The 26094-nt window shown below is 53.7% G+C and overlaps 7 protein-coding genes across 7 annotated transcripts; 3 read left to right on the forward strand and 4 right to left on the reverse strand.

The window, feature by feature from the left end:
* Window positions 1–341: 341 nt before the first annotated feature.
* On the reverse strand, window positions 342–1937 carry JN550_003310 (uncharacterized protein; the record flags this gene model as incomplete). The annotated part of the gene is made up of 1 exon (XM_049314700.1): window positions 342–1937. The coding sequence occupies one exon, from the start codon at window positions 1935–1937 to the stop codon at window positions 342–344; it is 1596 nt and encodes a 531-aa protein (XP_049174501.1).
* A 281-nt stretch (window positions 1938–2218) lies between these two features.
* JN550_003311 (uncharacterized protein) lies at window positions 2219–2629 on the reverse strand (the record flags this gene model as incomplete). Its single annotated transcript, XM_049314701.1, has 1 exon — window positions 2219–2629. The coding sequence occupies one exon, from the start codon at window positions 2627–2629 to the stop codon at window positions 2219–2221; it is 411 nt and encodes a 136-aa protein (XP_049174502.1).
* A 357-nt stretch (window positions 2630–2986) lies between these two features.
* Window positions 2987–6090, reverse strand: JN550_003312 (uncharacterized protein; the record flags this gene model as incomplete). The annotated part of the gene is made up of 8 exons (XM_049314702.1): window positions 2987–3447; window positions 3504–3924; window positions 3976–4376; window positions 4430–4517; window positions 4572–4841; window positions 4892–4932; window positions 4985–5306; window positions 5359–6090. The coding sequence occupies 8 exons, from the start codon at window positions 6088–6090 to the stop codon at window positions 2987–2989; spliced, it is 2736 nt and encodes a 911-aa protein (XP_049174503.1).
* An 815-nt stretch (window positions 6091–6905) lies between these two features.
* JN550_003313 (uncharacterized protein) lies at window positions 6906–8536 on the forward strand (the record flags this gene model as incomplete). Its single annotated transcript, XM_049314703.1, has 2 exons — window positions 6906–8206; window positions 8284–8536. The coding sequence occupies 2 exons, from the start codon at window positions 6906–6908 to the stop codon at window positions 8534–8536; spliced, it is 1554 nt and encodes a 517-aa protein (XP_049174504.1).
* A 5218-nt stretch (window positions 8537–13754) lies between these two features.
* Window positions 13755–16771, forward strand: JN550_003314 (uncharacterized protein; the record flags this gene model as incomplete). Its single annotated transcript, XM_049314705.1, has 4 exons — window positions 13755–13777; window positions 13912–15943; window positions 16006–16672; window positions 16731–16771. The coding sequence occupies 4 exons, from the start codon at window positions 13755–13757 to the stop codon at window positions 16769–16771; spliced, it is 2763 nt and encodes a 920-aa protein (XP_049174505.1).
* A 983-nt stretch (window positions 16772–17754) lies between these two features.
* JN550_003315 (uncharacterized protein) lies at window positions 17755–19960 on the reverse strand (the record flags this gene model as incomplete). Its single annotated transcript, XM_049314706.1, has 6 exons — window positions 17755–18652; window positions 18703–19308; window positions 19363–19587; window positions 19641–19741; window positions 19794–19813; window positions 19891–19960. 6 exons carry the CDS (start codon window positions 19958–19960, stop codon window positions 17755–17757), a joined length of 1920 nt encoding a protein of 639 aa, XP_049174506.1.
* A 2578-nt stretch (window positions 19961–22538) lies between these two features.
* Window positions 22539–25548, forward strand: JN550_003316 (uncharacterized protein; the record flags this gene model as incomplete). The annotated part of the gene is made up of 4 exons (XM_049314707.1): window positions 22539–22721; window positions 22835–23375; window positions 23441–24179; window positions 24237–25548. The coding sequence occupies 4 exons, from the start codon at window positions 22539–22541 to the stop codon at window positions 25546–25548; spliced, it is 2775 nt and encodes a 924-aa protein (XP_049174507.1).
* Window positions 25549–26094: the final 546 nt, after the last annotated feature.

Raw genomic sequence — 26094 nt, forward strand, 5'->3', positions numbered from 1 at the left:
GTTGGAGTGTTGAGCTCAATTACCGGTTTAGGATTGCGGAGGGTGGAATCCGGTTACACACAAATTGCTCCCCCGATTCAAGCCAAAAGTCTCCTCAAGCAGGACCGAGTGGTTTGGAATGAGGAATCGAAACTGTATGATTTGGTAATGATTGCTTCACGCTGGGTATGTCTGTTGCTGATAGTGCGACATAGCGAAATACTTTTACAATCAACAATGAAACTTGACATAATCTATATCTATATGGTCTACTGAGCCTGGTATCATGAGGTGAGATGGGGAAGAAAAACAAAACACTCCGAACACCAAAACTCCCTGATGCCACACCCGGAACTTTCAAATCACTGGATCCATTCAAGGAGTCCATCAAACGCCGATAAGGGGCCAATGTGTGCCACATACCCGTCAGGGCGTACCAGGGCGTATCCAGACCCTTCGAAGCCATAGGACTTGTGAACGGCGCCGTCGATATCGACGTAACCAGATTTTCCAGCTTGACTGGGCCCAAAGATGGTGTGTACTTTGGTCTGAGTCCTACAGGCCTCCAGGAACCTCGTCTCGGCGCGGTGCAAATCGCCCTCGCTAGCGGCTGCAGTATTGACACCTGAAAACAGTACGAGGTGATGGCTCTCGGGGGTGAAGAGTGTTTGGAGGTACTTCTCGCCTTCTGGGCCATCAAGCTTTCCGTCTACCGCACGGTTACCTCCTAGGATGGGCCCGCGGAAACCAGGAGCGGTGCCGACGATAGGGCTCCGGCTGTAGCGAATGCCGAACTCAGTCATGAATTTAAATGCTTGCAGATTCTTCTCGGGGTTTCTGGTCATAAGGGGCATGGTCCAGGGCAGGATGAGGTTGCGGAGAAACAGGTAGATAGGATTCGTCCATGTGATCCAGGAGAACAGCTTGTCTGTAGTCTTGAGGAGATGCTGGCCGACAGGTCGTCGTTCGTCGTCATAGGTATCGAGAAACGAGTCTGGCTTCTCGCCTCGAAGCACCGCAGCCAACTTCCAGCCAAGGTTGATCGCGTCTTGGATGCCAGTGTTCATTCCTTGGCCGCCAGCTGGGGAGTGAATGTGTGCGGCGTCGCCCGCTACGAAGAGTCGGCCCTCGCGGTACTTGTTGACGCCGCGGTGGTGCAAATTGAAGCGCGTTAGCCAGGTAGGATTGTACAATTTTACCTCGCCGGGAAACACCCCCTTCATGAAGGATTCAAACTCCTCAAGCTGTGGAACTCCGGTCTTGGGTTGGTTCGGCCGCGAGACCACCAGGCGCACCATTCCTCCCTTCATGGGAAGGACTACGCACACGCCGGTGCCCAAGCAGAAATAAGCCCTGTTGACGGGCAAGTTGGTTTTGATGTGCGTATCGGCTAGGACGAACTCTTGCGGGTAGGCATCTCCGTCAAAGGTCATCGTCTTGGCTGAATGCCGGACGCAGCTGTGAGCTCCATCGGCACCGACCACATACTTGGCCCTGATAGTCTCTTCGGCGCCGCTCTGTGAAACCAGTCGCACCGTTACACCCTCGTCGTCCTGTTCGATACTCTTGGCCTCGACCCCCATCTCGACAGCAGCGCCGTGCTTTGCCAGGATGCGGTCGAGCCAGGCCTCTGTATCGGCCTGTGATATAGACCTTGGCGCTGGGAAGACCGTTGGAGTGATACCAACGAAGTCCACGTTGACGTCGACGACCTTCTTGCCATTGACGGCAGTGGTGGTTCCCACTGCCTGGAACCCGGCGTCCAAGAGCTCCCTTACATCGCCATGGCGGTTGAGAAGCTCCTGCGACCGGGGCTGTAGCACAAGTGCTCGGCTGTAAGATGAACGCTGTGTGGCTTTGTCGATGATGCGAAACGGAACCTTCTGTGCTGCGAGCTCGAGGGCCGCTGTGAGGCCAGTTGGCCCTCCACCGATAATAAGGACATCGATGTCTGACATCATGCAACAGAAAAGGGTTGGGGAACTACAGAGAGTAAATAGTAGATAGAGGCCTGCTGCCAGATGTATGATTACAGTTGATCGCACGACGGCGTCTTGAGAATGCTGTGTATTCAAGAATGGATGGTACACTGGGATCGCAATCAAGCCAACTGGACATGTCTTGACATTTATATAATACCCAAAGCTGACAGACACATTGCGCCAAGCGAGCTGATCCGACGCCAGCCTCGTGCTAGGCGTGCCTCCGGAACCTAGTAGTGAGGCATGGTGGTGAGCCGTTATGGCTTAGCATGAACCATGGTGGAGCAGGTCGGAGCAGCGTAGCGGCTGACCGGCATCGCGAATTTGACAGCGACTTTGGGCTTCCGGGCCTTGGCGTCCTCGTAGAGTGTTGTCCAATCAGGAGCCTGGATCATTTGGTCGGGGCGGGCCCAGATCGGTGCTTCGCGTTCTGAACCTCCGACCAAGGCCGAGTTGAAGGTCGAATGGGGACGCCGTGTTACGGTACCTTCTCCCGGTTTGAAGCCGCGCCGCCGTACAACCGGACGGTTCCTCCGGTTTCTGACCAAATTCGCTTGGCGCGTGATCCGATTTGCCTGTGTATTGTGATACTGCAGTGTTGGTACAACTTTAGATGCCGCCCCAGTGGTTGGAGAGCGAGCGCCAGCGGGCTGACAATTGCCAGTCATCTTCCTTTGCTTTGGGAATTGGAAGCAGTCCACACATCTGGATCAGCAGATTCTGCATCTACCCTTCAAAGTTTCGTACACAATTATGAATCATATACATTCATGCTACAATGTTCTTCGAAGCTTGCTGCTGTGTGTTGGCAATCAACGGCATCTTCACAAGTTGGTTTATCAGGCATAATTGTGGCAAATCGGCAGATGTTGAGTATGGTTTCAATAAGTAGCTACCACCTCAAGTAGAACATGAGAAAGGATTGCAAGAATCTCGCTGTACAGCACGACCTATGTCTTGTGTGTGCCACAAGAAATGATGCCGTGGGTGGTGACACCGCTTCTCATGCGGTCGGTACCACCGATTCAATCATCGTTGGCCATTCCGTCAGCATCCAACTCGCTTTCTTCCTCCGCCTGGCCGCCGTTCTCGATCTCGTCCATTCGCACAACGAACTCGTCTTGCAATCTTTTCATGTAACTTCCAAGAGCAGCATCGTCCATATCCGACTCGTGCATCTGCTTGAGGGTCTCATGCAGATTCAGTAAAAGCCTCCTTCGTTGTGTGAGTTTATGGTGGCGAGAGCTTCTTCGTTTCTGCTCAATCTGTTCCTTGAGCTTCTTGGATACAAGTTCGGCATTTTCGATGAACTCGTCGGGAAAACCAATGACTTTGGCTAGGTTCAGACCATAGTGGGCTTGGCGATTTTCCCCCGAAGTGATTTTGTACAGCATTGTCATCGTCGGGCATTCCTCATTTCCGCCTTGAGAAATTTCAGTGGTGAGATGAAGGTTCAAAACGCCAGGACGACTTCCAAGCACCTTTGCTGTAGCTTTGATCAGAATGCAAATGTTCTAACAGTCATAATGTTGACCCGCTTACCTAACTGGCTGAAATGGGTGGCGAACCAAACGAGAGAGCCACTCTGGATGAGTGCCTCGGAAATTGCTAGAGCAATAGCAAGTCCATCTCTAGTACTAGTCCCACGGCCGAGCTCATCAATTATCACTAAGCTTTTCTCATCGATGTTTCTCAGAATGAATGCCATTTCTCTCATCTCGGCTGAGAAAGTTGACATATTTGCCTCAATACTGTCGTCTGTCGACATTCGCACAAACAACTGTTGGATTATAGGGAAAGATGCATATTCGGCAGGAACAAAACAGCCAATTTGAGCCATGATCTGCAACAGGGAGATCATCCTGATATATGTGCTCTTCCCGCTCATGTTGCAACCTGTAATAATCTGGAAACGATGCTGTTCACTTGCAAAGACGTCGTTGGGGACAAATCTCTGCTGTATCTGCAGATTAAAGTTAGCCTCCAATCTTATCCTTTAGATTACATTCATTACCGTGTCGCATATAGGGTGTCGTGCTGCCTGGAGCGCCATGGTATGTCCAAATTCGGGTCGACTGTAATCCCTCGAAGTTATGGAATGCGCAAACGCAGTGAGCATATCTAACAGGGAGATGCCCTCACAGACTCGAAAAAGGTTGGCAATATGTCCTCTGATTCCATCTAGCAATTCATGCACGACTCTGTCGCTTAGCATCACAGCTTCGTTATGAGAGTCTGTGATACGCGTGTTGAGTTGGATGAGACCGAGCGTCTGACACTCGATGTAGACGCCCCTTTTCACCTGATTGATCAGAACATCTGGAATATCTCGATCTTCCATGTCGCATTGCCGCAATCGAAGCCAATATTTTCGGTTCTGATCATATCGAATTTCGGCTGACATATCGAATTGGCCTGTGGTAATCAAGTTCAGTACCAGACTAGCAGGTAACAGGGGAAGTACACACTGTTAAGCTCCTCCACAAGAGAATGTACATCATCAGTTCCCTCCTTGTAGATTTGACGAGCCACGTCAAGTAGACCATTTATTCCCGACTAAATGGGCCATGGTAAGCTTGTTGCAATGAGCACAGCGTCAATAGCACCAACCTTTACTGCGTAGGTCCGCTGATGTCGCATGTTGAGTGGAGAATCTACGTAGGTAACATCGTCGTTGATTGTTTCAGTAATCAAGTTAAGCACGGGCTGGATCAGCTCAGGCCTGCAGGTATCGCGGACTCTTTGGAGGAGCTCAGAGCGAGCAGATCCAAGAGCATCGTACAGTGGAGAAACGGCGTTTACGAAGGCCTTGACCTTCAAAACGTGGTTAATAGATTGTTCCGACTCGTATATTGAAGCTCCTTGTGGCACAATGACGAGCTTGGAAGTATTAGCTAAGACAGTGATACTCTGATCATCGAATGCCTCACCGTTGTGAGAAGCTTTTCGGCATCGGTGAACGCCTTGAGAGCTGCAGAGTTATGTGAGACAGACCATTGACTGTGGGTTCCTTGGGCCCAAACCTTTCCTGATATCGAAGAACATGTCTTCTTTCACCGTCATTTCATCGAGTGCATCGAGCCGAGGGGTGAGTGTATGCTCGACCTGAGTTGACGGTTGCAATATATTACTTCGGAGCATACGAGACCCCATTGGTGTCAATGTCTCGTTCAGCAGCCCGAATAGACAACATTTAGACTTTGGATTTTGAAGATTCTGCAAGAGTTCGAGAGAATGTATTGTAGGAATGTCGATCATCATTGAGTTTTCCGATGGCTGGTATCTAATGCGAAGAGACTGGGGCATGATACTCAGGTGGCATGCAAACTCGGTGTACTTGATGGCCTAGGGAAAGGACGGATTAGAGAATATTCTACTTTGACGTGGTGGAACATACCGCGGCAAACGAGCAAGTGGCATAGAAGTTGCCCTGAGTTGCAACTTGTATGGCTTGAATGTCTTCTCGGAAGGCGAGAGAGTGTATGAACTCCAGGCCGGCAGTCTCGGACCAGTACTTACGATCCAGTGGTTCAATGGGTACCCCGTGAAGCTCTTCCTCGATGACGGATAGCAGGTTGGACTTTGGGTGAAAGGCAGTACTGACTAGCAAGATGGCAGAAGGCTCGTGCACCTGTATTTTGTGAAGTGTCTTGACATAGAATTGCGAATCGCATATCTGGCTGAGAATTGCCTCGTTCGTAGTGATGTTCACGAACGCAAGCCCAACAGACGGAGACACCCCACGGGCCTCGCTGACGGCACAAATAACCACATGGCCGTCAGATCCCCAAACGGACGAAGTCGCTCGGGACTTTCTTCCTGAGGTCGTACTGGCATTCCCGCGTAGTCGAGAGGGATAAGAAGAACTCGCAACAGACCGACTTCGATAGTGAGACGTGGTAGTCTGCTGACTCGCAGAAGACTGGGGCCTGACCAAGCCTGCTGAGGGATGGGGTGTGCCGGAAGAGGTGCGGCTGTAGGTGGCGGATGCTGAAGCAGGTGGCTGGCCCAAGCCAACAGAATCTAACCCCCCCAAAGGTGCTCGAAGGACCGAGCTCCTGGCTGTCGACGGGTTACGCAGGGGTATAGGCGGTGGAGGCATTGCGGGCGAGCCACCAGGAGAAGACATTGTGACTGAGGGCACCTAGGAGAGCGCTGGTTGTGGAGGGCAAGCAGTCTTTTCGCTCACAGACACGGCTGTGCCTACTGGTTCTTACGAAGAGCCCGTTGGATGGTGGAAAATGGAGGGGAGTATGACCATGCGATAATGCAGTATGTATCAGTAGTTTTGGCCCTCAGACTACCCGGAATTACACATGGTCGACGGCTGAGTTCACCAAGAGTGTAGCTCTGCGGCCTGGGGGCCCGAGAGGGTTAAGCTACATTCCCCCTTGATCCGTATGCTATTCAACGGAAACGGCCACGGCCACGGCCAGGCAGCGATCAAGCATCATACACATCCAGGGATGGCCAGGACCTACATAGGTGCAAGTCCGCCCTCAGAGCAGGTCGACCTACGTCGAAGTCAGGCAGGCACGCACCGAGCCGGAAAGCTAGAGTAATATCGAAGTGGGCAGCGGCGACATGCAGGTGTGGGGCCGGCTGCAAGTGCCCTCTGTAATTGGGTTTCAACATAAGTTGACTAGTACAGAGGTACCTGCAGTATAGGCGGTGGCACCCCTGCAAGCCAAGGCGATAAGATCACGATAAGATCCAGATTGTTGCTATCGGCCCAAAAAAATTAGGAAATTTGGAGCAGCACCCCGCTACGGCCAGTATTTTGAGTCCCGTACCAGGCAGGCCAGACCGTTGAATCTGCACAGCAGATCTAGCCCGACCACGCCTCAGGAAAGGACAAGACTCGAAGCATAGCCCGGCAGTAGTACCTGTTCGTTGTTGCTTCACCAGACCGATTCTCGCCTGTCTAGGAGCAACTGCATTGCCATGGCCACGATTCTCCCGCCGCCGTCCAAGCGGCAGCGCCGTGAGGCCCTCGAGCGCACCCAGCTGCAAGCCGATGTGACGCCCGCACCCATCGAAGCCGGGTCTTTCAAGGCGCGCTTCGTCGATAGCGACTCGAACCAGCTTGCCGAGGTCGTCGAGATCCCCCTGGCCGATGCCAATGAGAAGAATATCTCGATCCTGCTCAACACCCTTCTCGGCCATGACCGCGAAGACTTCACGCCCTACCGCTTCCGCATACACATTCCCTCCTCCGACGTCGTGATAGACACCTACCCCTCCCCTCAAGAGTTTCTTGCCGTGCTCCGCAGCCATGGCATCACGAACCCCTTCGAGACCACCCTCACTCTCTCCGCTGAGCCGCAGGCTGTCTTCAAGGTCCAAGCTGTCACGCGCATGGCGAACAAGATCCCAGGTCATGGGGAGGCCATCCTAGCTGCACAGTTCTCGCCCAAGAACAGCAGCCGGCTTGCGACAGGCTCCGGCGACAACACGGCGCGGGTTTGGGACTGTGATACGGGAACCCCAAAACACACACTGAGCGGGCACACGGGGTGGGTTTTGGCCGTGGCATGGAGCCCGGATGCCAGCAGACTGGCGACAGGGAGCATGGATAAGTCCGTGAGAATATGGGACCCAGAGACCGGCAAAGCGGTCGGCAAGCCCTTCTCGGGCCATTCCAAATGGGTAAACAGTATCGCCTGGGAGCCCTATCATCAGTGGAGAGACGGCACACCCAGGCTCGCGAGCGCAAGCAAGGACGCGACGGTGAGGATCTGGCTCGTCAACTCTGGGCGCATTGAACATGTCTTATCAGGGCACAAAAGTAATGTTTCGTGTGTACGGTGGGGTGGCAAAGGCTTCATCTATACATCATCTCACGACAAGACGGTCAAGGTGTGGAATGCCGTCGATGGCACGCTGAAGCATACATTTGCTGCCCATGCTCATTGGGTGAACCATCTGGCCTTGTCTACGGACTTTGTGTTGAGGACAGCATTCTTCGACCACACCAAAGACATCCCCAAGACGGACGAGGAAAAACGGGAAAAGGCCAAGGGACGATTCGAAAAAGCGGCTACCAGGCAGGGCAAACTAGTCGAGCGCCTGATCTCCGCCAGTGATGACTTTACCATGTATCTCTGGGATCCAGATGAGGGCACAAAACCTGTGGCTCGGTTACACGGTCACCAAAAGCAAGTCAACCACGTCACTTTCTCCCCCGATGGTGCCTTGATCGCGAGCTCAGGCTTTGACAACCACACCAAGATCTGGAGTGCCCGGTAAGTCCACAACAACTTTTCCGAGCCGCTGTTACGGGGCTGTTGCTCACCAAAAGTGACGTACTAACAATGTCTAGGGACGGTAAATTCATCAACACCCTAAGAGGTCATGTGGCCCCTGTGTACCAGTGTGCGTTTTCAGCCGACTCGCGCCTTCTCGTCACAGCATCCAAGGATACGACGCTAAAGATCTGGAATATGCAAACATGCAAACTCGCGGTAGACCTTCCAGGTCACCAAGATGAAGTCTATGCAGTTGACTGGAGCCCTGACGGCAAACGGGTGGGAAGCGGAGGCAAGGACAAGGCAGTTCGGTTATGGTGCAACTAGACTAACCATCTGTTGACGGGGCCCTTGTTCGAGGACCTGTTCCAAGAAAACCGTGGTTCATCGCCACCGCAACGGATAGAACTTATATACCTAGGTACCCAGCATCATCTTGCCCTCGGAACAGAAATCTCGGCCGAGTGTATGCTCATGAAGATGAGGCGTTTGAATGCATAGGATAAAGCTTGCGTGGATACCAAAGCGGATAGCTATAGAGTTGACGTCATGCGATAGAAATCATATCACATAAGTATAAGTCATTGTGGAAGATTCTGATCTGGGACATAGGCTGCACAGGGAGAGGGCTCTACCTCCCGGTTTTAGGAGACCAATATCTCAATGAATACCCAAGGGCAAAGTCTTGAATTAGCGCCAACCAGTGATTCGCAACATCAGTGTTCGAGGCACCAATCCTCGTCGAGGCTGGCTTAGGGTGAACTCTAGAACCCCGACTGTGGAACACCCCGTGCAACTAAGTGACTCGAGAGGGGCAAGCCATGATAGTGTCTTACGGGTTCTTCGCGATATGCCATGGATCTTGTGCCAGTACGTTTGCCAATACGCCTCCAACACGGGTTGCTGACAAGGCAAGGAGTCCCCCCTTCCACGGTCATTAGGTAGTTCACTCCCAGTCCTTCCCGTGTAAATCACCGACGGGCGGTCCCGAGAGTGTGTGTCTCTGCTCACACATGGTTTTGTCGCCTGTACCATGATAAGCAACACACCGCCAGTGTGGCTATTCCCTCGAGGATTCATTGGATGCCTCATGTGCCGGCGAGTCTGACAGGTATCACGCCAGAAAGGCGAGGCAGAGCAGGTTTTACACGCAAACCAGGGAGGTGGATGGATGAAGCCAGCCACCGTCGTACTCCTTGCGCCGTGCCTGAGGCTTCCGCCGACTGCTTTATCAGCCTGTCTCATCGGGCGCAAGTCACGCTCCGCCCGTGATCTGGTCCAATGTCAGTGCGCCGTACCCGGGGATATCATGCCTGTGGCTGATGCCGACTGATCGTTTCACGTCCTTCTAGAGCAGACGGGGATACGAATCCAGCCATCCATGGCCTCGTCTCGACACAGCAAGCCGAGAAGGAAGGACGGATGCGGCAATGCGGTAGCGGTGTGAGACGATGGCAGTCTTGACAAGATCCCGGCGCAGGCGACCTCGTCCGGGGCGTATGTGGTGGTCGGCCTGGGCAAGGCTATATAGGACGCCGAAAATAGGTCACCCACCTTGTGGGAAGAAAGCGTGCCAGGTCCCGTTCCGTTGGATCATTGTAGCATTAACATGGGTGACTGCCTGCCAAGAACATAGATAGAACGCAAACCTGGGGTCAACCCCAGATACCAGACGTCCATGCATACTGCATGCACGCCTATCGGCTGCAAGTAATGGCTACGTGGGATTGGAGGGCAGGTATCGTTATTTGGTATGCCTGCGGCGAATAGGAATGGCTTCAATACTGCTCTAGTTATGAAAGGTTCGTTGTAGGCTGCGGATGCTGCGCCAAGACATTCCATGTTAGGATTTTATTTACGCATTTAGCATATTTGATAAGCGTCAACCGAATTACTCAGATGTGTATATTTGGATATATGTTGGAGGATCCACTCAAGCCACAGCAGTAGGACTCCAACGACTGGGCGATTCTGCAGTGGGGACTTGAAACGGCCCGTTCCTGGCAGCCTTGGGGGCTATCATTCGGAGTGTTGGCCGAGACACATCCTGGTACTCGCTCCCTTTGCAGATCAGGCGTGGGATTATGTTATCGTGTACCCTTGATTGAGGCGGAGCTGAGATCTGAGTAACCAACACTCCTCGAGGATTTGCAGCGCCGATGCATACGTCATAATTGACCTGGGCCAGGTCAGCGCAGTCAGCATTGAACATGCCACTTGAGTTATCGGTATGCGATGCATTAACGCGCTTTGGCCGTGTCAAAGAGCGTGCGGTTCTGTGAGCCATGGTCCAGCTTTGTGCCTGTCCGGCCTGACGGAGGGGATAGAAAAGTTACCACCAGTCTCGGAAAGTTTCGGGTATCATTGTGTGACATCTGCGACCGAAGCACCCCGATTCACCGAACAAGAAACATCAAACATTTAGGGGTGTAATAAATCATGCCAATGAAACATTACATGAGGGATTTCTGGCTTGTTAAGCACAACCAGAAGCTGTCTCGTCGAGGCAGGAGAGTTCATCCCAGCATATGAGCTGACCACGGGGCTTAGAGAGCACCGGTGAGTGGTGGATTCAATGCGGACTGGGCTCCTGGATTATTAGACCACCCACACCGAGTTTGGAGATCACCATTCGGCAGTGCAGGATAAAGGATGATATAACTACCGTGGTTACAGACAGTCATGTGGAGGACGTGAGAATATTTGGTAGAGGGTGGTAGGATTTTCGGCAACTCAAAAGAAATTGCAACCGTCCAATGGGGTTGGAAGGTGCTCTTTTTGAGTACGAGTACCTAACTAGGTCAACATCGCGCTCTATTGTAGCTTCAGTGTTAGTAACCAATACACCTTTGAACTACAGCAACGGGCGTCGAGGGCTTGCATCTGCATCAGAGTTAGCTGCCCCTCCTCCACCCTCGAGGCTCAGTCGCACTTGATCCAGCAGCCAACAGCGACGATGCTGATGATCCAACTGCCGTTTTCTATGGGCTCTCGAAAGCACATCATGCATATGTCTAGAGTCAAGATGATTAAGTAGCTGGAGGTAACAGGTTTGCAAGCTGTGTGACATGCATGGGTCTGATGAGAAGCCCCGGATCGCCTCGTATAATACATGGGGGCCAATCTCCTCATACGTCTCACCAATGACAGCATACTGACGAGACCTGAATCTACCAATTCCTGCCCAAATCTATTAGCAACACGGGCCGCGCAGCCATAGAAACTGACACTACGCGTGCCTTTGGGTTGCCCAGATTCCCCTCCGCTCTGCGCCAGTAAGACGATGGTGCGATGTAGAGGTTGCACCGAACCTGGGCTAAGCAAAGCTCAATTACGAATGCTGTAGGTCACCAAATACTACGCTTGGTGAGGGAGCCAGAAAGGCCTTGCCAGCCGAAATACTTTGAGGCCGTGGAATTGACGTGAGTCTAAATGATGACAATGCTGAGTCGACATGTCCTGTAGATTGATCAGGACTGTCGCTCAGCCGCCAGCCGGCTTCGAAACGTCGGAGTCATGCTCGTCACGATCGTGACGGGCGAGTTACGTACAGCGACCGACCTACATAGATCAGGGTCGGACGGCACCAGCGGCCCCATGTTGGAGGGACATCCGTTGGAAAGGTCTGCGAAAGAGCTTCTGAAAGCTGTCGCTACCCGAATGTAACACATGCAAGCCTGCAACTTGTGACCAATGATGTTGGCGTGCCATCAAGCTGGGAATAGCAGAGCTTGGAGGCCACGCTTGGTTGGCCCGCAAGAGCAGAGTTGCCGTTGGATCCCTGCTGGAAACCTCGCCTGCCACGCCGTCTGGGCCGGTGCTGGGGCTTCACGGGTGCAAGAGGGTGTCTACCCCTGTCAATCCTTCCTCAGACCGTCTGGGCCGGCAATCCCTGGCAATAGAGGGAAGAGATTTCGACAGAAATACCCCGAGTCTTCCTTCGACATTCCTGTAGAGTTGGCTCGATGACGGAAGAGTGAGCCCAAGGCTGGTTGGCAGCTCAGCAGTTTCAGTTAACGTCTTTAGCTCCCACAGACGCCAAACCCATACTAGGCACTGCAAAGGAACAACGCAACATCAAGCAGAATCGTGCAGCGCGCCAGACCGTCCTGGGCGCATTGGGAATCTGGTTGCTATCAGCAAGTTGTAAGTAATCCTTGTTTTGCCGCAACCACTTCGGTTCTGGCAGTGTGCTGCTACCACTGTCGCATTTGCACCACAGGAGGTTTTGGTCCGGGTATGCATGGTCGACTGGAGCTGACCTGCTGGCAAGCATTGAAACTACCAGAATCGTCGCTGGCCACCGGGCAGCAAACACCGATCGCTGCGTCAAAGCTGTGATTTTGGCGAGTGCTGGAGGGCCCCAGAAGGGTGCTGCTGGTTCCAAGATTTTTTCCCGTGGCCGACGGAGCCTGCGGGGACCTCGGCGGTTCATCCGCAGGACGGCAAGTACCTGCCACCGAAGTGAGACGTCAAGGCCGTCGAGGATAAAAAGAACAACCACATCACCTTGGTCACCATCACCATTCCAGGCAACAGAAGCAACAGAAGCAACAAGTCTTCTAAGCCCTCCATCCTGTCGGATCCCACCCCCAGCTGGTCCCGTCGGCGGTAGAACCTGCGCTTGTTTCAGCTTCCAGGTCTAGGTACCTTTAGCCCTGGCAGCGCTGTGCCCGCCTGTGTGGCTTGCGACCCGATCTCCCAATCCGCCTGGCGCCATTTTTAGAGGCCTCTCCCCCCCGTCCCCCCGTCGTACAGGGCCGGCAGGGCTGGGCAGGGCACTGCAGGCGCCCCTTCCTCCCAAGCACCGAGCTACTACTGCTGTAAGGTTCCAGGTACGTCGTGCAATCAGATCGCATCAAACCCAGACAGCCCCGTAGCCAAACACGTCGCCATAATTTTCTGGCGATCCAAGCTTCGGGCCTTACGTCACGGGTGTTCCTTGATGACCTCGTCCTCTGCCGCGCGCCGGGATTTTCTTACCCTTTCTGCGGTGCTGGGCTGCTGCCATTGGATCGACCGTTGTCGCACGTCGAATGCGCCTCAGCATCGTATGCCCGACGGTGGATCTCTTTAAGAGCTTTGCTACGCAGTTGAACTGGGACTCCTCCACCGGCGCAATTTTCCTTACTTCACTCTGACGACAAATTTGTCTGGACCGGCACAAGCTAACCCGATGCTTCGTCGTAGCGGTCCTACACCACAACTACCCACGACCACTACCACCACCACCACTACCTGTAGACTCACGATTCTGCTGCTTTCGTGACCAGCGCGCGCAGAGCTCGACCTACTCGCTGGCTCCATTCTCAACCCGCCAGGCCTTCGTCTTAAAGGACTCTTTCCTTCAAGACCTCGCACCACTCGTTGTTGACAACGATTCGCTGCCACCAATCACCAATCAAGCCACCCGGTGGTTACCAAGAAAGGCTATTGGCATTCCAGCCCACTGCGACAGCTAACCCGCGAGGCTGAAGCTCCCGATACTTTCGTTTCGCCCTACAATTAGCAGCAAGAGGATTGCCCTCTCGCAGAAACTTTCAACATGACAATCTTTCTAGCATCTCTGTAAGTCTCGCCGTTACGTTGCCATTGTTATAGGCGCAAGCTATCTTCTACCTTGTACTCTTTCCCGTGAGCCCGTACTAGGATTTTCAGCTGCTAGCCTGTTACGCACATGTATACTAATGCGCATCCCACAGCTTCCTCCCGAAGACGGTGTACTTCAAGCTACCAGATGCGCCGCAGAAGGGAGGCAAGAGGGGAAACGGAAACCGACCCTCTCGACAACCTCCGCCGAAAGCAGACAAACTCAAAGTAAAGACGAATGCGAGACCACCGCTCGACACCCGGCCAAGTCTCTTCGCGCCTCACCCAGCTAATACCCCGCCGCGAACGCCCACGGATGATGAGGCGGAGATTCCCCTACAAGATGGGCTCTTCGTGAACGAGGATGGCGTACGTTTACATGTGTCGGATGATGAGGGCAGCACTTGTGGCCCAACGGATAAGGAGTCGCCTCTATGGGGTTCCCGTGTCAACCAACCCAAGTCTCGGGCAAGCTCTCCTCCACCTCCATCTCTGCTCGACCACTCCCGGACTCTGCAAAAGGCAAAGGAACTGGGCCGCCAGGGTGTAGTACAGCCTCGCCAGCAAAGAAGCGACAGCCATGACAGGGTTTTTGCCAACGCCAACTGGCGCATTGTGACCTCAGATCAAGGCAACGGCGGTCTACGGAATGCTGCCGACGCTGCTGCCCGCGATGGATTCGACGAAGAGTACACATGGGTGGGCACTTTGGGAATGCCAACTGACGCCCTGGAGGGTACGCAACAGAAAGAAGACATCCATGATCGCCTCTCAACCGAGTATAACATGTTGACTGTCTTTTGTTCCGATAAGGACTTTGACGGACACTATTCCCACTTCTGCAAGCAGATCCTGTGGCCCGTCTTCCACTATCAAATCCCCGACAACCCCAAGAGCAAAGCCTATGAGGACCATTCCTGGCAATTCTATGTCAACCTTAACCAGGCCTTTGCCGACAAGATAATCAAGAACTGGAAGAGGGGCGACACAATCTGGGTCCATGACTACCACCTCCTTCTCGTTCCCGGCATGGTGCGCCAGAAGCTGCCTGACGCCAAGATCGGTCTATTCCTGCACGTGGCATTCCCGTCGTCTGAAGTTTTCAGGTGTCTGGCTGTACGGAAAGAGCTCCTCGAGGGCATGTTGGGCGCCAACCTAGTCGGCTTCCAGATCCCCGAGTATACTCGCCATTTCCTCCAGACTTGCAGCAGACTCCTGAAGAACGTTGAGGCGACGCCTCAGGGCGTCCAGCTTGACGACCGCTTCGTCAATGTTATGAGCAATCCCATTGGTATTGACCCGGTCAGCCTCAATCTCCATCGACAGGAGCATGAAGTCAAACGATGGATCGACGTCATGAAAGACCGCTACAAGGACAAGAAGCTTATAGTTGCTCGCGACAAGTTGGATCACGTTCGAGGTGTGCGCCAGAAGCTCTTGGCTTACGAGCTGTTTCTTAATAAGAACCCGCAGTGGCGAGATAAGGTCGTTCTCATTCAGGTGGCGCTTTCCACCAGTGAGAAGACCGATCTCGATGCAGCTGTCGGCGATATCGTAACCAGAGTCAATTCGTCCTGGGCGAATCTCGCATACCAGCCTGTGGTCTATCTGAAGCAAGACATTCCATATTCGCAGTACCTAGCTCTATTGACGATCGCTGACGCGCTGATGATCACCAGTCAGCGCGAGGGCATGAACCTCACTTCTCACGAATTCCTTCTTTGCCAGGACGGCAAGATGGATGATAAGCGTCATGGATCGCTCATCTTATCTGAGTTTACTGGTACGTCATCTCTCTTCGGAGGCAACGAGCTTTCAGTAAATCCCTGGAGCTACCGACAATGCTCGGAGGCCATTGGAAAAGCCCTCGAAATGTCCGACGAGGAAAAGGATACGCGGTGGAGGAAACTGTACCAAGCGGTTGAGAACCACACCGGAGGCCACTGGTTCACCGAGTACTTGACGCTCCTGGATCGTTTCTACGACGAACAGCACCACCACGCACAGACCTCGGTTCCTCGCCTCAATCTGCAGAAACTAGATCTGGCCTATGGCAGAAGTCAACGCCGGCTCTTCTTCTTGGACCTTGAGGGTACACTGATCCCCAATAACCCGATGAGCTCGATGATTCCGATGAATCCTCAGGTAAGTAGATAGATCCTCCCTCCATGGGCAAGAGGTTCCTTACTCACTTTTGTTTTCTTCAGCGAACACTTTCGGTATTGAATGACCTTGTTGAAGACCCCCGCAACATGATTTACGTCATGTCTGCTCGGCGACCTCAAGAACTGGACCGTTTGTTCCGCCTGGTTCCTAACCTTGGCTTAGTTGCTGAGAGCGGGTGTTTCGTCAAGAATGCCGGTACCGCACAATGGACAGAGATGGCCGACCGTGCTAATATAGCCACTTGGAAAGAATCTGTCAAGTCCATCCTGCAGTACTACCTCGAACGGACTCCGGGCGCCGAGATCGAGGAACGACACTGCTCACTGGTCTTCCACTACAAGGATGCCGAGGACTTTGCCATGGCCGAGCGTCAAGCAAGCGACTGGACTGGCCATATCAACGAGTCTTGTGAAGAGCAGCGAGTCCATGCTACCCAGCTTGAGAATTCAGTGGTCGTGGAATCAATCGACTGGACCAAGCACACTGCAGCCCAGGCGATCTATAAGGAGCACAGCGTAAATGCGCCATACGCCGACAAGGCTGCTCCTTTAGATTTCCTGATGGTAATCGGAGATGGTCGTGAAGACGAGAAGGTCTTTAGATGGGCCAACGAACTTGGGCAGAAGAAGGCCGTGCAACAAGTTATAACAGTCAGCTTGGGCAATCGCAACACAGAGGCTAACGCTACACTGACCCAAGGTGTTAGTGGTAGGTGTCATCCCCCCCAAAGTCTGGTTTGGGATCGTGTAACTGATAGATCTTGCAGGTGTTCTCGTCACTCTTCAGAAGCTCGCTAGTCACGCATAGCCAGCTAGGACCAAGCCCAACCCTTGGAGGCATGTCTCCCAAGCGGCAATTGCTCTCAAGGGGCAGGGATATTTGATTAGGTATTGTATAAGTAAGGAAAAGTTCGAGCATGGCGTTCGGGCGGTCATTATGACGTGGCCGCATCAAAGGGTTTGTTCATACGGAGATGAGATACCAGAGCATGGCTAGATTAGGTAGCAACGGTTTCCCCTCGGCAGTTTTCTTACTTCCCAGAAGTTGGAGGATCTCTTTTGTTGTGACCTCGTGCGGTGCTGGCGCTTTGCTTCTGTTGTATCGGGTCATGTTTTGGCCCAGACTCTGACACATCTGTTGCGTTTTCCATCATGTATTATTACCCTTTCCTTCCTGAAAGAATCGTGCGATATAACAACAAGACAAGACCAGCGATGGACGAACAGTGTAGAAATAGACTTCAAGACATGCCCCATTCCACTACGTTCACACTCCGGTTCCGTGACAGCTATACTCGGTGCAGTGCCACAAATCCATCGGCACTTATTCCCGAAGGCGGTCTCCAGAGAGTGGCCCTTAGCTCAAGTTTCTACTATCCTGTAATGGGGTTACGGGTTGGAAGGATATATTGAGCCACATGAAGTAGGTCTTATATTCCACCTTTGCATGCGGAAAACAGCAGCCGTGATTAGGAAGTATCGTCAATACAATTAAAGTCGACGCTAATGTCTCAAACGCGGCCTATTTTGACTTAAAATAAGCTATCACGAGCCCGTGTATCCGGAAAAAGCGCGAAAGTCCCGGCTGCGGCACCAAAGCCGAGCTCCAAGATGCACAGGACCAGCAGGCCACATCAACCTGCTCCACCGTGGCAGCCCGTGACGCCGCTCGCCCACCGCCCTTCAGACCAGGAGACGATAAGTACTCTGTGGTTCCACCCGGGATATCTCCAACGAAACGCCGCTGCTGCCCCCTGCTCCCTGAAAGTAAAAAGAATTGACGCGACGCTCTTATCGGTTGCCCCTCATCATCGCCTGGACGTCCACGTCGACCCATCGCATCTCCCTCGGCACGGGCATGGGCGGCGACACGCTTTGCTGCGGAGGCGACGTCCTCTGCTGCACCTGCTGTCTGTGCCTAAGCCTGCCGATGAGATCACGGGAGTGCATCTCGAACGCTTGCTGTAGAGACGATGAATCGTCCCAGCGTTGGCCATACTTGGACAGAGTTTCGTTCGCCTTCTCGAGGCAGCTTAGACTCCTCTCGACATTACTCGAAATGGAGCCGTCGGTCCGTACAGGCAAAGGGGGAGGCTTAGGTTTCCTGGCTTCTGTCGGCGGCGGCGCGATGGTGACACCGGCTAGGAGCAGATCTTCGGCCTCGCCAAGGACGGCAAGAAACTGATTGGCCATAAAAAAGACGCGGAGGGCATCGTGGCTTGAATAGAAGGCATTGGGTGTTCCATTCCGAGAGACCTCGTACATGCGATCAATGTAGGCAAGGGCATGCTCGAATATCAGCAGTCGGCGGTAGTTCGACATGTATGGGGCCCTAGCTGAAGGCGCGAGACAGTATACATAACTATACCGTAGTTCCAGGTCGAACAGCTCCCGCATGGCAACGGGGAGGCTCGTCGGCAACGCATCACCCCACTGGCGCATCTCTTGGCAGATCTGCCAGATGTACGAGTCTGAGTCAGGTAGCGGCATCGTATCGGACTGGAACAAGGCCTGGTACCAATGCGACTGAGCCCACCGGAGTTGGAAAAGAAGAAATGCGGGCTCGGAGCCAGAGAGTAATTGGCCAGTGATTGAAGCCCGCCGGCTGAAGGACTGGGGTCGAGGCCAAGCGACGTTTGTGGAGGCATCTGTAAACGAGAACGCACGTGCCTGCACCATGCTGATAGATCTATAAAATGTTGAGTTTTGTAACATAGTCAAGAACCTAGGGAAACGAACCTGTCAAGGGAATAGACGCAGTAAAAGATCTTGCGCCGCGAGTCCAGTTGGGCCTTATCAGGCATCTGCTCAACTGGGGGATCCTGATGAAATCCCAGATCTACCACCGCTCGGCAAGTGAAGCCTATCAAGTGCCAGCTGTCGAAGTGAGATGGGTCGAGCATAGAGTACTGTGTAAGTAGGATGAGGGACTGTATTTGCGTGACGTAGCCCGGCATCAAAGCCCTGTCAGCATATTGCAAGGCCTTTGAGACAAAATACAGCCCATTCATGTAATGAGCGTCGTTGGTGACTTGACTCTGGGCGGCGGACCCAATAGCAAGAACCATGTAGACTAGCCAGTACTCGGGATCCTTGATGGATCTGTCTTGCTGGTTGTAAAGTTGGTCTAGGAGCGCGTAGAAGGTTGTCTCGGAAAACGCAGGATAGAGTGAGTAGACATTACTCATATAAAACTGGACAATCGTTAAGCCCTCCTGCCGGGATGGTGCGTTCCAAGTCTGTGTATCCGGAAGCGGGTTGTTAGATGAAGCTGCTAGAACCAGTCGGGCAAATGTCATGTTGCTCATGGACGGCTCAAAATCCCTCGTCGTTGCATTGATCGACCTGTAATAAGACTAAGTCCGAGCACGAGGGAGCATGGAGGCAGTGTTCACATACAGGAATCCAAAGTCGGACATTAAGGAGTTGACATCCGAATTCTCCCGCTTGCGCTCAGCTTTTCGGTGGATGGCCGCTCTGATGGTTGCTAGTGAGTCCTTGCGGTCCGGCTCCTGAGTGGGCGGGACATCCGATTCATGCTGAGCAACGGATGCCTTCCTGGATCTCGCGTATGCCAACCGTCTCTCCAGTTTCTCGATCCGGAGTTCCAGGGCAGCGACGTAACTGATGACGCGGTCAGACAGTTCCATTAATGAGACGAAAGGCCAAATCCATACCTGCGCTCTTTGCCCCTTGCAAATTGGTCGTTGGCGCTTGAACACTCGCTTTCCCGACCTGCCTTCTCACAGGCAGTACAAGCGGGCAACTTCCCATCGCACTGCAATCATTAGTGCCTGGGTCTAGCAGTGGAGTGTTCAGTCCTCTGTTACCTTGACCTTTGCGGCCCGACCTGGTTCATGTCAGTCAGGATATATATAGTCTGACTAGCGTTGGCAGCCCGAGAGGCTTGGCCGTGGGCTCACTCACATCTTGAGCAGGCAGACACCGGTCGCGAAACCCGAAGCAGGGGGTTTTCGGAAAAGCTTGAGCGAGGCATCTCACGTCTCTTTCATCGGCACCTTAGGCGAGTCCTTGGTCGCTCATACAGCGCATGTGGAGTCGAGTGTAGGTGGTGGTGCCGTTGTAAGTAAGCAAGGGTTCGTGCGACAGACATGCCCTTGTTGAGGGGGTGGGATGATGCGATAGGGCGGTACCCGCAGCAGTTTGCAGGGTTGGCGGCGACAGTACAGGCGTCGTAGCACGATGCCAACGGTTTGGTGTTGAAGGCCCGAGAGAAGCGCGCACTGCAGACGACACGGATCACCAGTCGAAAAGCTGACAGATCACTGAAACAGGGTGCTGCAAGGCATGAAGTCGAGGTGACAGAGCCTCATGTCACAAAGCAGGCGGCTAAGAGAAGATTAGACTAGACCAGGTGGAAAGCCATCCGCCCCCGGCCACACACACGCATGTCAGCGGGTCGCGGCGACTTTTTGGCGCTTGTGGGTTTGGTACGGCGATCTTGCTCGTGCTGATCATCCAGAAACAGGAAGCGGCCGAGGTGGGGTAAAAGTCAATTTGACCAGAGGCACTGGACTTCGTTTGTGCGTAGCCAATCCGCGAGCGGCGCTCGAGGTTGATTGCGTTTGCAGCTGTTCCCGCCCTATTAGCGGGTTTGCGACTGCAGAGCTCGCGATGGGGGCCAGTTCGGTGAAGAAAGCCGTGGGTAGATGGGATTGCTCTGGACGATGAGGCAACGCCTGCCTCGCAGGGCGCAGGGCGAAGTGCATGCAGATTCAAGTATTGCACCCATGAGTCCCATGAGTTGGACGCCGAGAAATCCTGCCACAACCTCAGCCGTACTGTTTTATCAATGCGAGCAGCTCCAACCATGTCTCCGGACGTACTGATGGTCGCCCGGAGCCTGTTTGCGTCTCGAATGCCATGCATCAACTACTCTTGCACCTGGGCCGACCAGTGAGGTTTTTGGCTTGTATCATCTGTAGCTGAAACCCCGGTAATAGACCCAGGACTCGGCCGTCGATGAGAATCACAACACGGTGACGTATTCCAGGTTCTACGGTCTCTTCTAGAACGTCAACCTGAGCAAGCTCGTCTCGTCAGTTTGGGGGCTGTGGTACTTGGGTACCTAATAACGTGGACAGCTTCAGGGATCCGCTCCGGCGATCTGGAGTAGGTGCATTTAATATTACTATAACGTGTCTGCGATGCACGCTTCTAAAATTGGGAGCATCGGCGTGCGCTTTGAGGGATGCTACAGCTCCTTTTGCATCCTTGTTGAAGCTGCAAGCGAGGCACTCGAAGGATGCGGCGGCACGCAATGCCTCATGGGATTTGTTTACGACGTGAAGGACGGCCATTAGGGAAGCGAACGTGCATCTCGCTTCTCTCCAGAGCACCGCACCCACGACCGCGCCGCGTTCCAACAAATGTTGAGATGAGCTTGGGAGGATAGTCCATCGTGATTAACTAATCCTGATGAGGCTCATCTTATATTCGGGGTGTAGGGACCGTCGGATCCAGCCCCAGGCCAATGAGACGGCAGCTGTGGCTCAGTGCAACACGAGATGGTCCATCGTCAGGTACATGTCAAGGCGCCACCTGGTGGGCCGACTATATTAGTTTCGTGCGCAATCGTGCTGGCGCCATGGACTAGCCTGGCAGTGCGCAAGAGACCGCGGCGAGTTTGGGGCCGGCAAGCAAATTGAAACACACCTTTTGGTGGTGAAAAAAAAAACCCCCCCACCGACTGTGGGATACGGGGAGATGGGGAGATGGGGAGATGAGCATCATCGGGATGGCCTGCTGGACCCTGACTCGCAGCTGGAGAGCCGCGCAGCACCCGTTGAATCGATGTCAGCCAAGGCGCCGGTAGTGCTCCAGGGCTATCTTTGGAGACCCAGGTCGAATTGCCTATTTCAGTAGGCGCTGGACTAACACTAGGTAGCATAGCATAGCATAGCATAGCATGGCTCCCTCCAGCTGAAACCGAAGAGGGCGGAAAAAAAGATGGAATACTGGGGCCACGCATCTAACCCAGTACCCGTGGACCTACCTTAGGGCCTTAGGTATGTAGGCAACCTGGGGACAAATTGCCGTGGCCAAGAACCGCGCCGTAGACACGACTAAGGTAGTTATCCAAGTGTTAAACTTTCTGCGACAGAGGTAGTTGTTGGGGGGGTTCAGCCAATCGGTTCGTTGCTCTCTGCTTCGGGTGCACACGAGGTCCCACGGGTCCACGGATGCTTGGAGTACCTATGAGCCGCCAACCACCACCAGGGGCCCTGCAGGCGGATTCTGTAGTTTCGGTAGGCAACCCTATTGAACACCGACTTGGACTTGGACGCTGCCGTTAAGAGCAACTTGCAACCTCGCCTTCCTGCCCCCGCGAAGATGCACACGGGAGAGACACGCTGAACCCCAGGACGAGACCCTCCGTGCTTTGCGGGCCAGCGACCATTCCGACTCGCCTTAGTCTGCTGTCAGAGTTGCAGCAGGTCAGCCGATAGCTCCAACCCCCGCGTTACCGGGGCATAAGTTACGAGAGCCTCATTGCCGCCGACGACGCATCGCCGAGCGAGGCAGCCCCCGACGCACGAGCGTGCTCTGCGCCCATGGACGTCCCAGACGTGTTCCGCCATGTCCAGGGCTTCGCGCCCTACGAGCGGCCCAAGATACCCCAGGGGTTCCCGCCCAAGCGGCCCACCAACGTGCCCCGCGAACAGCACGGGGATGCAGACGGCGAGGCATCGCACCGCATCGCGCACACCCTCACGGCATGCTGCCGCTGTCGACAGGTAAGTAGTGCTGCCGCCACCCACTCGGGAGGCTGCGTGCAGGGCGATTCTGTTCGCCCTCTGCCCTCCGCGCGCCGGATGCGAGACGTGCGACTCTAACTCGGGACGTGAAGAGGAAAACTCGATGTGACCCAACCCTACCCCGCTGTCTGCCATGCGAACGATCGGGCTCCATCTGCGAATACTTCGACACTACCAAAGGAAAGAAGATCAGCAGGTATTATGTCGTCAAGCTCCAGGAGAAAGTCAGGGCGCTCGAGGCCGAGCTCGGCCAATACACCGAGGAGGAGGACTTTCCCAAGAACAACGAGGACCTGATCCGGCCCGGAGGCTTGGTGCGCCTGAACGAGTCTGATGAGACCCCGCGCTATCTGGGACCCTCGAGCGGCATTGCCATGACGCGCATGGTCATGGAGCAGGCAAAGAGGTTTACCGACTCGAAGCGCATATCCGATCTGGTACCGTCGGTGCGCGGCAGACGACAGCCTACCGTGGATGGTATAAGTCCTGTTGCCAAAAGATCAATCTCCTTCAGCTTACCGCCGCCGGTGTCGGCAAGAAAGAAGAGTTACCCCATCATCAGCGCTGTGGCGGCGCAAGGGTTGCCAAGCAGAGGTATCGCGGACAGGCTGTTGGAAGTCTTTCACCAGCGTGGTAAGTCGACTTGCCCTTCGAACTCACATGTCCCGTGTGCCCTTCTGTTGGCTAACTCAGGGCAGGTCAAGTTTTTACGCCGGTTATGCATGAGAAGAAGCTGGCAACTGCTCTGGAAGAGGTGTACAACGGTAGCCGGGACCCGTACCAACAATTCATCGTGCGCATGGTTATGGCCATCAGCATGCAAAAGCTGGACACGACGTATGCGGGCCTTGCAGACAGTTACTACCTGGCAGCTATGCAGTATTTCGAAGCTGTCGTCAGGGCAAAGGACCTCAAAACACTACAATGCTTAGTTCTGACCGCACAATACTCGTTACTGACACCCACCCGGACTGCTGTCTACTATGTCGCGGGACTCGCTACACGTATATGTCAGCAGATGGGATTGGCAGATGAGAAGACTATTTCTATGGGAGTTCCGGATCCCCTTACATTGGACATGCGACGACGATTGGCCTGGGTGGTGGCAACGAACGAGTTCGGATTATCGTACAGTATGGGTCGCCCGAACGGCTTTGCCAAGACAGATGATATGTTGGATATCAAGTTCTTCGACACCGCAATGGATGCAAATATCACGGAAGATGGCATTTTGCCCGGCCCGTCAGACCCCAATAAAATGGTTGCCGTCCATTTCTGTAAAATGAGGGTGCTACAATCCGAAATCCGCCGGGTTCTCTACGAAAAGAAACAACCGGAGCCCAGGGACGATAGGCATCCATGGTTTGCGTCAATGGAGACCAAGATAAACCAGTGGCTCGATACATGCCCGGAGAACCCTGCCTGGTGCAAGCCTTGGTAAGTCCACCGCTTCCTCTCTTTCGTCGAGATCTTCAGGAACATTAACAAGTCTAGGTTTACCGGCCGGTATCATACCATGGTTGTCGCCCTGCACAGACCGTCGCCTCAGGTACCCAAGTCATCGCCCCAGTCGGCCTTGAAATGTTACAATTCTGCTGCCTTCGTCATCAACATATCAAGCAAGCAGGTCATGGCAGGTGCCATTGATGTCACCTGGGTATTCTTGATCACTCTCTACATGTCTATCAATACTTTGTTGTGGACTGTGGCTTCGTACTCAGAGGTTCGGTCTGCTCATTCACGAGAAGAGGTGGAGGAGCTCATCAACGTCGGTCTGGATATGATCGATTCGTGTGCTGACCGCTGGCCGGGCACCTCCGCAGCCTCGGAGTTATACTCCAAGTTTGCGGAGGCCTGTCTCAGGAGCTACGATACGAGGGATACGCCGATTCTTTCCAATTCGAGCACCTTGGGCACTCCCCCATCGCAGCCTGACACCAACTCACCATCATCTGAGATAACAAGTGCTTCGACGTTGTCCCATGGTAGCGGCCATGGCCATGCGTTCAACCCACCTCAGTTTGGATATGTCTTTGATCAGGTACCAGAGCAGGTTACCTTCGATAACCCGTTCGGTTCACAGCCATCGTTCCGTTCCAACTCAATTTTCCTCAATCCAGCTTCGATTGAGTCCACTGGCCGCCGTTTTAGTTACTTCCCGCCGGACTTCACTCAATCGACAGAGAATCTCTTGATGGAAGAATCTACCCCACCTGGAACAGAGTCAACTGTGTCACCGCCAATACTGTCACCCCCGGATCACCTTCCAACGCCACCAGATTCCGTTGGTCCCGGTCCTGCTGCCACACCAATTCTATCCACGCCGATTTTAGCCACAAGCAATTTGTCTACACCAAACGTCAAGACCACACCAGTCACCATGGCCGGCAATGTCATGCACCACCAACAACAACGGGCCCAGCCCTCGGGCTTTACAATCCCCCCATTGCCCTCTCAGGCCCCGGGTCAGAGACCCCTCCCTCCCGCCACAACTGTTACAGACTGGTTCAATCCGCCGCCACCATTCATCTCACCATATGCCTTCGGCAACACCAATGCTGGCGGTGGTTTTTGGGGTGATCCGAACAGCAGTAACGGCCTTGGAGTGATGTCAATCAGTGACGCGTCTTGGCCAGGACTTCCACCTGAGCGACAGGGGAGCTTGAGTCAGGCTCAACAGGTCGAACTGATGGGTGTTCTGGAAAACGAAGGTATGACAGACATTGATACTTATCTCAACGGGATCAACTTCGGAGGTGACATCGCGGGTGGCGTTAACAACATGAATTGGACTGGAAACCCTTGAAACAGCATTCTTAAAGGTCTGGGGCAATGGCGCCAGGGATGGGATGGTTAGGTTTTTTTGACATTTGTCATTCACGGCTTGGGCTTTGTTATTTTTCTGGGATGGATAGATACCACTTTTTCTAGCTGACAGCCAGCATGCAGTCTTCACAGCTGCCGCGTATTCCGTCGTTTTGAATTCCAAATTTATCAATCTTTATTGCCAGCCGTGACAGCGCCAATTATGCCTACGACCTTATAATTGTAGTCTGGCCTCGGAGGCAAGACAATGGTGCGCGTCACCTTTTTGATGCTGTTGGATACTTGTTATCGGGCCCTTGGTCGGCAACCGCTTCCGAAAATCCACAACGTCAAATCACTATCAAGAGGCGGACACCTCCGAGGCTTCAACGGAAGTATTGCCAGCAACTTTTACCGGCCCACTACCACTGACAGGGTACTCAGAACCTCATTGCCTGTTGTTTTGAGCGATATGCTAAGTGACGCAATATAAAGCTGGACATCGTCGCAGCGTACGAGCATCCACACCGATACGCCAGTTGCCCGT

Source organism: Neoarthrinium moseri, assembly GCF_022829205.1.
Source record: "Neoarthrinium moseri strain CBS 164.80 chromosome Unknown scaffold8_Wmoseri_CBS_16480, whole genome shotgun sequence".
NCBI lineage: Eukaryota > Fungi > Ascomycota > Sordariomycetes > Amphisphaeriales > Apiosporaceae > Neoarthrinium > Neoarthrinium moseri.